The 15,491-nt window shown below is 36.7% G+C and overlaps 1 protein-coding gene across 1 annotated transcript; it reads left to right on the top strand.

Moving 5' to 3' along the window:
- The first annotated feature begins 3,077 nt into the window (after positions 1-3,077).
- On the top strand, positions 3,078-4,911 carry LOC104418110 (NAC domain-containing protein 104). Its single transcript, XM_010029340.3, has 3 exons — positions 3,078-3,421; positions 3,755-4,002; positions 4,620-4,911. Exons 1-3 carry the CDS (start codon positions 3,301-3,303, stop codon positions 4,782-4,784), a joined length of 534 nt encoding a protein of 177 aa, XP_010027642.2. The 5' UTR covers positions 3,078-3,300; the 3' UTR covers positions 4,785-4,911.
- The last annotated feature ends 10,580 nt before the right edge of the window (positions 4,912-15,491 follow it).

Genomic DNA, 15,491 nt, shown 5'->3' with positions numbered 1-15,491 from the left:
AACCCCATCACTGTGTACATTACAGATACACCCATCCTCTTCAATTTCGTGAACTGTCATACAGAAAGACTGCCTTGTCTTCAGCGTCACCATTGTGCATTGTGATGCTCGGATATGTCTAATTTCCTTGTGAATTGGTTTTGTTTAGCTTCTGATTGCTTATAGAAAAAAAAAAAAAAATTCAATTAATTTATGTTTATTTGCGCAACCGATAAATGCAAAAGATCTTGACTTTGCACCTTGGGTGGGTTTGTCTTGTTCAAATAAGTACAGTATGACAGGTGAGTATGTCTGGTTTCGTGTCCAATATTCTTCAGCAACCATGGGAACTGGTGTATGTATGCCCATAAGATATCTGTCTATGTAGTTCTCAGGCGACTCCAGTTGATCTTGAATATGTCTGCATAAGCAATATATCCGGCTATCCAATTTGATATGGCTATGAAAGTGGAAAAGGGCACTCTTTATGACCACCTGGTAGAATGTAACATTGCCACTCTACTTTGAAGCTTTACTCCTTGGAAGACTGCAAAAGCTCCGCATTTAATTCTCATTAAAAATTTAGACTTCGCATTTTGGTGTGCGTTAGCCAATTTAGCAGACGTTTGGTCTGGACAGACAGGACTTTCCTGGTCGTAAAGTTGCATTCACACCTAAGATGAGCTTCATGTCTGAGTCTCCCGAGGAAAGGGCACAGTGCTACAGGGTACTAGATGAAGATGGTCAGCCACTAGTTCACAGCAGCTTCAGAATGGTATTGCTTGCTTTAGAGGTCACTTCGACCCGGAACTGTTGCTTGCTTTAGTTGGTGAGACCTTTTGAAATGATGCGTCTGGAGAAAGAGAAGACACAGGGGAGGGGCTGGTCATGGAGTGCGCGAGATATCGACGCGTAGAAAAAAGGGATGATTGAAGCAAGGTCAAACGTACGAAAGGAGATCGCATTTACAACAAGAGCACACTCCACCTGCGCCCGCTAGGGTGTCCGGTTCTGGAGTTTCAAAGAAAGTTAAAGGCTCATACTCATGCATGCATGGTGCACGAAACTTGTCATGATACTTAAGCTATTCCTTGAAGATTTTTTCATAGTTCCTCCGAAAAACCCTTGAAAGTGTTTTTGGACTTTATGAGTAGGGTATGTACAGTTCAATTACTTCAAAATTGGACTCGTCACCTATGCTTTTTTCCCTGTGTGGATGGGTTGATTGCCAAGATAAAAACCCTCGTTGAATGTGTACTTCTGTTTGGCTGAGAGTTAAGTAATATCACTTGATTTGAGTTTGATTTTATGTAACTTCATGCAAAGAAGAAATTCTTGGATCAAGCAAGAAGATTGATAGCTAATAACCCTGGGGTACACTGATAATTTGAGAAAAGCAATTGACATTAATGGCAAGTTACTCAGATATTTGATCTTGAACAAGTGGAATTGGACAATTCTTGATGACATAGAAGCTCAATTCTCCTTATAACCGCCAAGTACGAATAATTTCATGGTCGGGCCACCTATCTGAGTTAAACAGATACTTATTAGGTATATCATATTAGTCATTTAAGGTGTATATCCATCCATGATGATGATGAAAAACACTCATTTGAACTGAAGGGATTTATTTTCGTCCTGTACATGGGATGTAGCCCTTCTCAAGGAGCAGTTCCACTTTGAAAAAAAAAAAAAAAAAAAGTATATATATATATATTATATAAGAAAATAATGAAACCAAAAGATTAGTTCGAATGTCATGCATCCGGTCTCGGTCATCAAAAGTTGATTACTTTCAGCTCCTTATCCCATTTTAAATTCTTCGCAAACGGCCAAACTAATCCCCAAACTAGAGATTCGGACGAAACCTGAAGTTTAGTTGCACATCATCATCAAGAGCTTTTTCTGCTTTTGTCTTTTAGCGCAATTTTATTTTTCGTTCGTACGAATGTTTTATTTATATTAGATTGCTGTCGACAAACTTGTCACAAACCTCAAAAATAACCAAACCAAAGCTCTCAGATTGGATTCCCCGTCGCACTCGAAGTAGGGGTCTGCCCCTGATTTGGTCCTACCTGAGAAATGATACACAGACCCCTACCGGTCGAATTTTTAATCTCCTGAATTAGTCAGTTTGGCTCGTGATTGATTCTGTATTTTCCGAACTGAAAACTACATGTCATTAGGCTCGGTTTCTGACCTTTGAACTGACCCATTAAATAAATTAAGCAAGAACTTGATTTCAATGAGTTGGACTGCGGTCAATTTGTCCTGTGTCATAGATTAGTAAATCTTAGTAGATTGAGTCTAATCTTACGAAGAAAGCTCATCGCATAACTAAACCCTAGTACTCAAATATGTTATGCTGTCCCTTACACGGGTCTTGAGGATAAGGAGTGTGAATCGTGAAAAGGTCTTTGCAACTTATTCGATGAATCTATCAGCTCACCAAACTTCTTGTGCAGATTAAAGCCTAGTTTTGAATGAAAAAGATCATGAGTCAAGCATATTTTCTCTCATATATCTTGTAACATGGACACAAAGTGAACTGACACCAATTTAACACAATACCATGTATGATCATGGCACGCTTATATAGAGAAAGTATCTTATTTATCATATTTAGAAAACAACAAAGTCACCATTCACAATCTCAAGAATCAAAAGATAAAAAGTGGGTTTTTTTTTTTTTTTGTACTAGCACTCAATCACTTTATTAAAGAATGATTGACTTCTTGCACCATGTAAATAATATATCCATTACATGAGATCCATTATTTAAAATTTAAAAGCTACTCAAAAGCTTGAATTATTAGATATATAGTCAAATGAGTATCATAGGGTAATTAATTTTAACCTTGTAAAATGACCATAAAAAGAAATAAGAAAGCATAATATAATTGTGTTTCTGGATTATAAGAGAAGGGAAAAATTACTGGCAAGAATTTTACCAAAAAAAAAAAAAATTACTGGCAAGAAGAGGGATCAGCCCAGATCATCCAACTCTCTCCTCTTGTTGCCTTTAAAAGACATGCAATGTCAGTACTTGCCTTTCCACTCAATATGTCATAGCCCTCCAAGAACCGCCTCTCTCTATCTCTCTCTCTCTCTCTCTGTTCATATATAGACGCGTGTGGATTTCAATCAGAGAAATTAGTAAAGAAAGGAAAGATCATCAAGAACTACTATACGTAGGATAATCAGCAGTTGCTCAATTTTGCTGGTTTTGGCTTGTGATTATGAAAGATATAAAGGAAAAGGAAGAAGATGATGGCAAGATGCTGAAACTACCACCCGGATTTCGGTTCTTGCCGACGGATGAAGAACTTGTCCTTCACTTTCTGCGTCCCAAGAAGCAGCAGGCCTCTGTGTCTTCGCTCTATGCTTCACTTGGTTCCTGATCTCAAGTCTCACCACCATGATCCTTGGGACCTCCACGGTAAGCGAGAGAGAGCAATTTTTGCTTCTGTTCCATATGTATAGTTGCTTAGTAGGAAGCAGTGCCCTAGCTAGAAGAAATTTTGGATAAAGAGGTATAGAAAAATGAGTTCCGATTGCCTTCATATATCTTATGATGGGCTTGTCAAGATCTCGAAGGCGAGACTTTTGAGAGTAAATGGTTTTTCCTTCGGTCAAATGACTATTAAAAGTAACTTGGCAAAGATTTGCCGGGTTAATATCTTAACAGGTATATCATCATGTCTGATTTGCTGTAACAGAATTCTTTTATCAGTTCCGCTTCGACAACTGAAATTAGATTTTGAATGCACAGGAAAGGCACTGTGGAATGGAACCCACTACTTCTATTTCAGCAGAATGATGAACAATCGAATTACGGAAAATGGGTACTGGAAAGATTTAGACATGGAAGAGCCAGTGTTTGGTGAAGCTGGAGAAATGATAGGAATGAAGAAATCTCTGACTTTCCACATTGGAGAGGCTCCAACAGGTCAAGAGACAAATTGGATGATGCAGGAGTATCATCTCATGTCCTTCCATCAATTGGCTAATCCAACACAAGTGAGTGCAAAAATTCCTTAGAAATGTTGAAAGTTAGATTGTCAGTTGATATATCTTTGAAAAACTTCACGAGACTTCGTTTGTCGTACACCATGTGTAAAAAAGTTTCGCTTGCAACACATTTTTTCAATCATGTCGCCTGATTTTGATTTCAATCATTTGCTGTGATAAGCTTTCGGTTTTCTTTTTGCAACCAAGGCAAATTGACTGTAAACTCGGACTTATTTCTCAAGCAAAGTGCTGATATGGAGGCGACAGGGCATATGGTCCAAGTAGAGACCACCCAAGCCCGAGATATTAAAAAATTTCAAAGGTGGCATCCACTTGGACTTTACATGTTAGCTCTACAAGGGTCGCCATGTCGACACTTCGCTAGAAATGCAACAAATATAAAAAGAAATGAAAACTTAATGCATGTCCTGCAACCGAATCACAGTCCAGTGACCTCTTTGCGGATGCCCCAAATTGCAGTGATCACCAGTGAAATATTTCTGGTTTATGGGCATGTCGACAGAGCGTAGTATCACAGCTCAAATGAGATTCGACATTGATTAAATTCTTGAGTGCTTACTTGGGGAGTTTAGAACGTATTGTCATATTTTTTGTACATGTGACAGGAACTCGGTTCGCTGGTTCTGTCTCGAGTTCATGAAAGCAAGACAAGTCATGGACAAAGCTTACGCTCAGGAGGAGATGAGGATAGTGAGACTGATCTCTCGTACATGGACGAGATGTTTATGTTATTAGACGAGGATCTTGATGATATAAGTTCGGGAGATTAAGTACGCATGTCCGTGTCGAACATTTTCATACCCATGACATATACATAAACTATGCGAGGCATCTTTAGTAATAATGCAGACCATCGTCAGCGTGTTAGCGAGTTAACGAGTTAATTTTTAGTGGTTGGGCATTGCTGTGATGTATTTATATGGTCTTCTTATCTAAATTCTTGCCCTACCCTAACTTACACTATTGAGCTAACCATTGTTTAATTTGTCGATCGGAATGATTGGTTTGCTATTTGACTTTTTCTCAAACAATAGTCTTTGGTAGGCTACTCATTTTGTTAGGTTACTTTTGTTCTTTGTCCGTTACATAGACATGTTAAATTTGAATGATGCATATATGACTAAATGATGACGATCAACGGGCGAGTATTTACTCAATTTCTAGATCAATACAACCTAAAACGTGGGCAAATATTTACCGGCCACTTCACCTTTTATATCTTAAAATGAAAGTACTATTTATGCTTCACAAAGATCACGAAAAGATTTTTATTTTTCAAATATTTAAATACCCTAAAATATTTCAACTGTTTAAGGTTAAGGAGAGTCAAACTGTTAATTTCAATAATTTCATTGAAAAAATAAAATTAAAAATCAGCATGCATGGAATATCTTTTTAATGGTGCATTTACTGCAAAAACTCTCAACCAACATCAAATATCTTCTCAGATCAAAAACTCTAAAAGAACTTTTTGGCATGCATAACTCATTACCTTTAAAAGAAATCTGTCATTGATTGAATAAGTACCATGAGCTCAGTGTTTGTGATTAAGGATGATGGAAGAGAACTGTAGATCTAAATAATGTAGTTCTTTGATCAAATTGAAGCCAATAACCTAAGAATCAAGAACGACAAGCATTGAATATCTTCTTGATAGTGCATCTACTACAACATTAGTTTTGCTAGGTTTATATTTCAAGGCGAAAGAAACAATTAAAGAAATTTTACCCATTTGGCATATCTCGAATTGAGGTTGTGTTGCCTACTAATATGTTTGAGAGCATCATGATTCAAATGAAAAACAAACTGTTTAGGCCTCATGTAGTTACTTTAGTAATCAAAAGCTCTCATGATGGCATAGAACTCTCTGTCACAAGAGGAAAAGTTCTTCCTTAACCCTGTCAACTTCTCACTAAAAATATTTCTGGGCTTAGTAAAAGAACAACGCCGATGCCAAACTCCACTCACATCGCATTCTACATCAAATATTTTATAAATACCTTATGACAATAGACCTATAAAGTTTTTGTTTGATGATTCAAAGGCATCGTAGCAGCCTTGGACCATTTGAAAGATCTCTTGCTCATGCATTTAGTAATGGGAGCCATGATGGTGTTGAAATTCTTCATAAGTCACCGCTAGAAAAAGGCAAGACTATGGAAGCTCTTTACATTAGAACTTAAGGATTGGCCATGTCTACATCAATTCCACCTAGGATTGGTCAATGAAGGTCCTCTTTTTTGTAAACATCATAGTGAAGGAATACAATGCTTGAAGATGAGGACCGATGTTTTTCCATCTTATTATAAAGCTGTTATTTCCTCAAGACTTGAAAACTCGACTTAAGTGAGAATAATGCTTCTTCCTCACTTCAAGAAAAGTATCAAAAAATTCCTAAACCTTTGCATTGGTACCAATTCAGTCATAAACTTTTCAATTGAACTAATTTAGTCATAAACCTTTTAATATTGGTACCAATTTAGTTCATCTGGTCAATTTTGGCCGGTTGGCACTAACATGGACGTTGTTCGGTGGTTGGACGTTGATGTGGCAATTTTTATTATTTTTTTATTATTTTTTCGAATTTTTATTAATTTTTTTCTTTTTTCTTTAATTTTCCTTTTTCTTTTCTCCCTTCTTCCTTGGACTATTCCGGCGGTGGCCGGGCGAGCCTTTGGTGAGGCTCATTGGCCACTGGGTGAGGGCCGCAAAGCCCTCGTCAGCTGCCGGTGAGGGTCGTGGCCCTTGCCCGGCCTCTCCTAGGGCCGCTAGCGAGGTGGCTTTGCTCGGAACTAAGCGAGGCCAACCTCGCATTGGCCTTGCTGTGGGCAAAGGCGGCCTCGCCCACGAGTAGCGAGGCCATGGCGACCATCGCTGGGGTGGAGGCAAGGGTTGCGGCCCTCGCTCGGCCTCGCCTAGGGTTACGGGCGAGGCGGCTTAGCCTAGATCTAGGCAAGGAGAGCCTTGCCTGCGATTGGTGTCATCTCATCCCATGGAGACATGATTTCTGAGATAATCATTATAATTAGTTCATATTTCTGTAAATTGATCTCTTGCTTAGTAGCTGATTCAAGGGAAAGTGCAAAAACTAGCTCTTCAAGTTTAGTTTGATAGCAATGTCTTTTCATTTGGTGCTATAAGCAGTTTTGGCGGTTCATCCAATTTTCTGTTTGGATCTCCCCCTTCATGTATAGTCATCTGATGCCATGGAAGGCCCTGCTCCCATTTGGTTTTTGTCTTGACAAACATTGTGTAGTTCTTTTGTTTTTTGAATATGGAATATGGTCTCTTCGTTTATTTTGCGTTTCTAGAGTGGCTTGTGCTATCCAATGTTATTAATATGAAACGAAGCCTTTTTGATGTGATGGCTATAACCAGCTTAGTTTGTGGATCACACGTAGATAAACTACAATTATATGGTGTTTCGGGCTAAAGGATTCAAGGTATATAAAAGATGCATCGGTTTCATTTTGGAGCTACTTTTGTTTTGTTGGTTCTAAAAGATAATTGAACCTTGAAAGATGTACGTGTTGATTGGGAAAAAAAAAAGGGAAGATAACTCAACAAGTATGCTTGTTTTGGGTAAGAAAATGAAGTTTTTCATTGTTATTTACTTCAAACTATTGGGCTAAATGGTTTGGTCTTTAATATGGTATGCCCGTGCATAAATATGGAATTGAGCAGAAGTTTCTTGTGGCTTGGCAGAGTTGGGCTCTATCTTTTGGTTGCTGGAGAAATGATTTAACCATCAATAGGACATTGGGAATTTTTCTTAGACCTTCTCCTTGCTTACAACTACTATTCTCTTTTACTTTGTTCTAATTTGTCAACTTGTCCTTTCTGGTTGATCTACTAGTTGGTAAACATATTTACCATCTTTCATGCCTCACTAGAATGCAGTTTGGTGTTATTAGATATGATATTTTATATGTGTTTAGGGCCAAAATCTCACTATAGTGGGCACGTTGTAAGACTTGTTAGGGAAATCCCTTATGATGTTTTGAAGATGACAAAATAAATCAAAGGCTACTAACATGTTTAATGGTTAAGTAATAGACCATGCAGATGTTAGAACATGTAAAGGATATTATCAAAGTCAGAAGACGACCAGAAGACTGAACGTAACACATGTCCAAAATATATTTTGAAGATTTCCAGACTTCTGTGTCAAAGTCTGAAGACTGCCAGACTCAAGACTAAAAGTCTGAAGACTACCGTACTTTAGTGTCAAAGTCTGTTCTACATCGTAAGTCCGCCACTCGACAAATTCCAGATCGAACGTGAATGCTGAACCAGAAACAGACTCTATGCTGAAGCCGAACCGGGTACAGACCTTAAAGCTAAATCTGTTCGAAGCAGATATGTTCAGACCCATTGTAAAGTCTAGACTCATATTGTAAAGTCTACAGACTCGAGACTTTACATCCAGATTCGATGAAACGTAACTCAAGCCCAATCATATAACGGCTAGTGATCTGGTTTGGATTCCACATCAAGATTGATTTGATTGATTCAATCTAATTGATTGACAATTGGATGTTGAAGACAAGAACTTTCTATACGAAGAAGCTTTACTTATGGAAACCAAGATTTCGTTTGTATGGGCGATCGGAATCAATTTGGGATTTTACCTTTGTCACTCAACGGCTACCAAATCTTCTAGATACAGAGCTGTCCAATGGGTATATTGGAAGACGATTCTCCGGGATGCTGTCCAACGGGTAGTTTGGAAGTGGAGGAGTATTTAAGGAGATTATGGACCGATGAGCAAGTAAGAGACGGAGCGTAGAATTTATAATTCCAAAGTCTGAGCGACTTTAGATCATATACTTGTCTCTTGAGAGCTTAAACGTTTGTAATCGTGAGAGAAATACCAAAAGAGTGACTTAGTGAGATAGTGTGATCTACTACTAAGTGTTTGCACTCGGTTGTAATCTCTTATTGATTGCATAGTGGAATCCAGCCAAGAAGGCTGTTAGCGTGGGAGAGTGGACGTAGGCTTGGATTAAGCCGAACCACTATAAATCTTGTGTTCTTATTCTCTTCCCTAACTCCTTTATTTTGTTCATACTAGCACTCTCAATTGGTATCAGAGCCAAGTGCTCAGTTTATAAAAGTGTTTTTACTTTTGAGTTAAAGATTCTTTATGGCTAGTATGTTGGCACCAGGACTTATGGAAGGGCAAAGCAACACAAGGCCACCATATTTTGATGGAAAGGAATACGACGTGTGGAAGAACAAAATGAAAGCATTCCTAAGATCCAGAGATCTCTTACAATGGGATGTTGTGGAAAGAGGAATCAACCCCATCGCTCCTATGTCTCGGATGGAGATGTCCAAAAGAGAAGCGCTTGATGCGAAAGCAATTTATTCTTTATATTGCGCTTTGTCTCCTGCTGAATATAACAGAATCTCTTCATGTGAAACAGCAAAAGAAGTTTGGGATAAACTTCATGTTACATATGAAGGGACCGATCGTGTAAAAGAGACAAAAGTAAACTTCTTTGCTCGGCAAATATGAATCCTTCAAGATGAAGCAAGGAGAGTCGATTGGAGATATGTTTAATCGTTTTACAGAAATTGTAAACGGTTTGGCATATCAAGATCATCCAATTTCTTCCCCAATGAAGGTCAACAAACTCTTGCGAGGTCTCTCAAAAGATTGGAACCATGTCAAGACCTCAATCCGGGAGACTCAAAGGATTATGCCACTCACCGTTGATGAATTGATCGGCACTCTTCAATCCTATGAAGTGGAGCAACTTAACGATGAAGATCCCGAAGGTAAGAAGTCCATCGCTTTAATATCTAATGCTGTCTTTGATGAAACAGACTCAGAAAATGACATGGACGACGAAGAGCTTGCTTTTATGATCGAGAAATTCAAAAAGCTAAGTAGAAAAGGAAAGAAGTTTAGTGAAAGAAGACAATACAAGCAGAATGGCCAGAAAAGAACAATAAAAGAAGATGATGAGCAAGGAAATTTATGCTTGATGGCACATTCAGAATCTGAGTCTGACTCAAACACAGACTCAGAATCAGAGTCTGACTTAGACACAGACTCAGAATCCGATGAGGAAATCGAGGAAATAAAGGAAAAGAAGAAGTTGGTAAGGAATGTTTTTGGGCACATAATTCTCATTATGCTTGAAATTTGATATATCATTGATTGATTCAGATTTTATAATGATCATATTTTGTTTTATTGAAGAAAGAATTGCATGATTTGTTTTTGTGATTCGAAATTTAATTTGATACGTGTGATCATTTTTGATATCATGCTTAAAGACAAAATAATTTATTTGGTTTAATTTTATTCTCTCTGTTTTTATCATATTATGACTAAGTGAGAATTTATTTTTCAAAATATCATTGTGCATAATATTCTTTCTTTGAATACTTTGTTATGATGAATTAAGAAAGAATATTTGGAGATTATATATTCTGCTCTAACGTCATGGAAGGATCCAAATTAATGGATACCAAAAAGGAAATGAGTTGATTGCAGGAAATTCTTTAGGGAAGGATGATTGCGAATCTACGCAAATTTTGGTGCAATCAGAAAATATCTCCTGCGACAATTGGTAATGATTTTTTTATCAATGGTATATTTGAAACATATACCTGGGTAAGAGAAATTTTTTTATCATCCCGCCTTGCAAATTTGTACGTGCATTTTGGATGATTGTTTATTATATTGCGAATATATTTTGTCATAAATATAAGATATTGCAATTTTGGCACGTGACAGAAATATCTATTTTCCTTATGCAAAATGCATATCTGAAATTTATGCTCAAGGAAATCACTTTGATCTCGAAATATATTACTGCATATTCATGGATATTCTTGCTATATTCTTAGAAGATTTATTATATCTAGCAAGTTTGATCCGCAAATCAAAGGAAGATATTACGTGACATTTTTGCAAAGATTATTATCTGTTATATAAGAATTTGCAGGTCACAAAAGAATCTTCCATATGGATTTTGGAAAACTCGATCAGAAAACCATGAAGATTTTATTCTATCTTCTGGAGGGGGAGAAAGCAAATCCAAAAGAAAAGGAAAAGAATCGTGATCATCTCAAAAAGGCAACAAATTGAGGGGGAGCATTGATCAATTATGGAAAAATCTTTTTGGATTGATTATGATCTTATTATGGATGGAAGGAAAGGTAAATGTGTCAGAATTTATTCTAAAAATCCGGTTAGTGCATCTTTTATTACCTTTTGTCATTAAACAAATCTCTTATTGATATTATTATGACAAAAAGGTACGTGCATTTTATGATGCATCCGTGATTTTTATTGAATATTTGCTGATATATATGATCGAAGTGAGCTATATTGCATATCTTCAATATTCGATTTACTTTATAAAAGCTGATCTTTTGAAATTATATGTCATATTCTCTACGTGAACTATCATTATCGCTTTTTTGATTATGACAAAAGGGGAGATTGTTATGAATATGCATATGTGCTGATTGGTTAATATTATATTATCTATGGCATAATATTGAGCTGCGATTATTTTCTAAATATTATTATGCTCAATCTATTTGTTATCTTCTGATATCCTTTGATTTAAATTAATAAAAGCATGTTTACAAATCTGCATATTCAGAGATTGTTTTGTCATCATCAAAAAGGGGGAGATTGTTAGGAAATCCCTTATGATGTTTTGAAGATGACAAAATAAATCAAAGGCTACTAACATGTTTAATGGTTAAGTAATAGACCATGCAGATGTTAGAACATGTAAAGGATATTATCAAAGTCGAAGACGACCGTAAGACTGAACGTAACACATGTCCAAAATATATTCTGAAGATTTCCAGACTTCTGTGTCAAAGTCTGAAGACTGCCAGACTCAAGACTCAAAGTCTGAAGACTACCAGAATTTAGTGTCAAAGTCTGTTCTACATCAGAAGTCTACTCACTCTGACAAATTCCAGACTGAACGTGAATGCTGAACCAGAAAACAGACTCTATGCCGAAGCCGAACCGGGTACGACCTTAAAGCTAAATCTGCTTCGAAGCAGATATGTTCGACCCGATTGTAAAGTCTACAGACCCATATTGTAAAGTCTACAGACTCAGACTTTACATCCGATTCGATGAAACGTAACTCAAGCCCAATCATATAACGGCTAGTGATCTCGGGGTTTGGATTCCACATCAAGATTGATTTGATTGATTCAATCTAATTGATTGACAATTGGATGTTGAAGACAAGAACTTTCTATACGAAGAAGCTTTACTTATGGAAACCAAGATTTCGTTTGTATGGGCGATCGGAATCAATTTGGGATTTTACCTTTGTCACTCAACGGCTACCAAATCTTCTAGATACGTAGCTGTCCAATGGGTATATTGGAAGACGATTCTCCGGGATGCTGTCCAACGGGTAGTTTGGAAGTGGAGGAGTATTTAAGGAGATTATGGACCGATGAGCAAGTAAGAGACGGAGCGTATAATTTATAATTCCAAAGTCTGAGCGACTTTAGATCATATACTTGTCTCTTGAGAGCTTAAACGTTTGTAATCGTGAGAGAAATACCAAAAGAGTGACTTAGTGAGATAGTGTGATCTACTACTAAGTGTTTGCACTCGAAGTTGTAATCTCTTGTTGATTGCATAGTGGAATCCAGCCAAGAAGGCTGTTAGCGTGGGAGAGTGGACGTAGGCTTGGATTAAGCCGAACCACTATAAATCTTGTGTTCTTATTCTCTTCCCTAACTCCTTTATTTTGTTCATACTAGCACTCTCAAGACTTACATTGGGATGTCTCATGCATATCTTTTATTCATTCACTGCAAAGACATCACCCTAGGGAGAACCATCTAGCTTCCCCCTCCCCCCTCCTGTCTCACTATTTGAGTACATTGTTAGTGATTATCAACAAGCTTCATAATATTTATTGCATTTAGGATTTAATTTTAGGAACGTTGTTCTAAGTTTGGATGAAGTTTGAATTATTAGGAGTATATTGTTTATAATAGGTTTAAATGAAGAAGATACCTAATTATTTTGTTCATGTAGAAATATGACCAAATGGATGCATGAGCATTTTGCATACCAAATGTATGCATTCACATACATTGAAAAGCCATTTGTGTTGTCTTTGGAATAGCTTCTACTGTCTCATGTGTTTCTGGCTTTTCTAGTATTTCACCTGCATTTTGTGTTTCATGATCCGTGTTCTTCAATATAGATGGATGATAACAAAATCCAAGTGGTGATAATGGGTGATGTTGCAATAATTATGACAGTTATCACACTAGTTTTTGGATGATTATAATCATTTTGAGAACCATATGCCGAGAGAGCCTCATGTGAATCAGGATGACAAGAGAGAGTTGTATATAAATCGTGTTCTATACAGTGGCAAAATTCATTGTATAAATTAAACATGGATGATGCCGAATGCTTTTTGAGAGCTTCGTAAGGCACTCGATGTAAGTAACTTGTTGCATTCTAATGTAACTCTTTATGCATTGCTCGAGAAGTTTCATTAGTATTTGGTTGGTAATTATATTGATTATTTTAGGATTGTGTCTTATAAATAGATGGAACTCATGTATGTATATAAGTTCCTCTTGAAATTCAAAGAAGATTTTGTGGTCGGAAGGATAGAGCAATACAAAACATATTAGCCACTATTACATTGACTTGAGAATCTCTAATGTGTTAGCCGGTGCACATGATTCACATATTTTATCTGATGCACTTTGAAAGCCGGATGGATTAAACATCCTAGAGGTAAGAAAATGGAATTTATACACAATGTTTGAATTGAGCTTAATATCTTAGTAATAAACTTATTTATAACTTGAAGTAAAATATATGTCTATGCTTGTTGTGGAATCCATAATGGCATCATCTCTCCCACCTGAAAATAAGAAGGAACTATTCAATCTGCGTCAAGAGCGTTTTCAAGTATTGGATTCTGAACCTTTTTGGTTATTTGGAACACATATCGATGTTGCCTTAACTTGTTGCATTATTCAAAATTTTATCATAGGATTTGATCCTGATAACCCTATCACGGAAGAGATGAATAGACAAATGGAATTTCAAAGAGAAAATCCAAGAATCCAACTTTCTCAAAGAGAGGAGAAGGGGGAAAATAAGATATGAGCTTAAAAAAAAGGATAGGATTATGGATGCAATGTAGATCAGTTATCTGAATATTAGAGAATACAATAATTTTGATAAATTTCTAAACAGAGGAGAACATAATTAGTGATAAATTTTTTTGAGCTTTGTTGCAAAAATATTCATAAGTGTTCTTTCTTTTTATAATGTTATTATTAGTAATTCGAGAGCTGATATTTGATGTAAGATTAATTTGTATTGGCCTTTCTATGACTAGTGATCCTAGTGTCGATTATGCATTTCAACCTAAAGAATACTTGTCCTTTGTTCTAAAGCAATTGCATGTTGTTTATTAGATCTGAAGCTATGAACTCTCTCCCTTCCTCATGCCTCACCAATCAAAATTTAGCTTCTAAAGAATGTCAAATACCTCGTTTTGGTAAGATTGGTAGTGTTCTAAACATCTTTCCTATGTATCCATAATCATCGTAAGCTTATCCTATCAAGATCTGACCATAGGTAACATGTGTTTCAATGAAAACTTTGTTGAACTCTTACACAGCGATGGGTGTTTGGTGATCATGAGGGAACAAAGACACACAGCAAGTTTGCCTCGTTAATGGCCTTGAAGGTAACTGCAAATTTAAAGAATATATTGTTTGGTAAAGCAATGCATGTTTAGGGTGGTGAAGTTTAGAAAATATTTTCCTTGATCTTTTTAAGATTTTATCCATATACCGGAAAATATTGTCATTCTCATGAATTTTTTTTTTTTTTTTAGAAATGCTATATTTTTCGTGAAACGAATGAAGACTTAAAAAAAAAATTGTTCACCTGGGGAGGAAACCTCATGTATTAACAAATTCAAAAATGAATCTATACATTTAAGAATTCACCTCTATTTTTATAGGAATTATGACATAGAAAGCAACCAAACATTAAATATATAGGAATTAGATACTACATTTAAAATACACAGGAACTCGAATTTTGGCTATCCAACTTGGCGATTCAACCACCAACCGTGCCCTTCAATTTGCATTCACTCTTCACGTTCGAGAACCTTCATCTTGGGCATTTTGGGACCCACTACATCATGTTGCGGCTGAAATTCGCCTTTTTGCTTGCACAATCAATAGATGGGCTTTCGATTAATTGATAGGGGTACCTCGAGCAAGGTCATCTTGTGTTCCGATTGATGGGATTCCCAAGCTCCAATGCTCCTCCGCATCAACCATCCTGAAACTAATTTTTCCCAAAAACTAATTTGAAATCAAGCTTACAATATCTCTTCAACCATGGAAATCCTAAAATTTCACTAGTGCATTCCCAAAAGCCTCTTGTCATAAGTTAGGAAACACCGACACTCTTCAGA

This window comes from Eucalyptus grandis, chromosome 2 (genome assembly GCF_016545825.1).
Source record: "Eucalyptus grandis isolate ANBG69807.140 chromosome 2, ASM1654582v1, whole genome shotgun sequence".
In the NCBI taxonomy this organism is placed as follows: domain Eukaryota; kingdom Viridiplantae; phylum Streptophyta; class Magnoliopsida; order Myrtales; family Myrtaceae; genus Eucalyptus; species Eucalyptus grandis.
The sequence above is the reverse complement of the archived record's forward strand: the minus strand, read 5'-3'. Positions and strand labels throughout refer to the sequence as shown.

What these genes read in the sequence shown, in the direction of transcription:
- LOC104418110 (XM_010029340.3), top strand. Translation starts at nt 3,301, where the DNA reads ATGAAGAACTTGTCCTTCACTTTCTGCGTCCCAAGAAGCAGCAGGCCT. An exon ending in TGATCCTTGGGACCTCCACG is followed by an intron (nt 3,422 to 3,754) that starts GTAAGCGAGAGA and finishes TTGAATGCACAG; the next exon opens with GAAAGGCACTGTGGAATGGA. An exon ending in AATTGGCTAATCCAACACAA is followed by an intron (nt 4,003 to 4,619) that starts GTGAGTGCAAAA and finishes TACATGTGACAG; the next exon opens with GAACTCGGTTCGCTGGTTCT.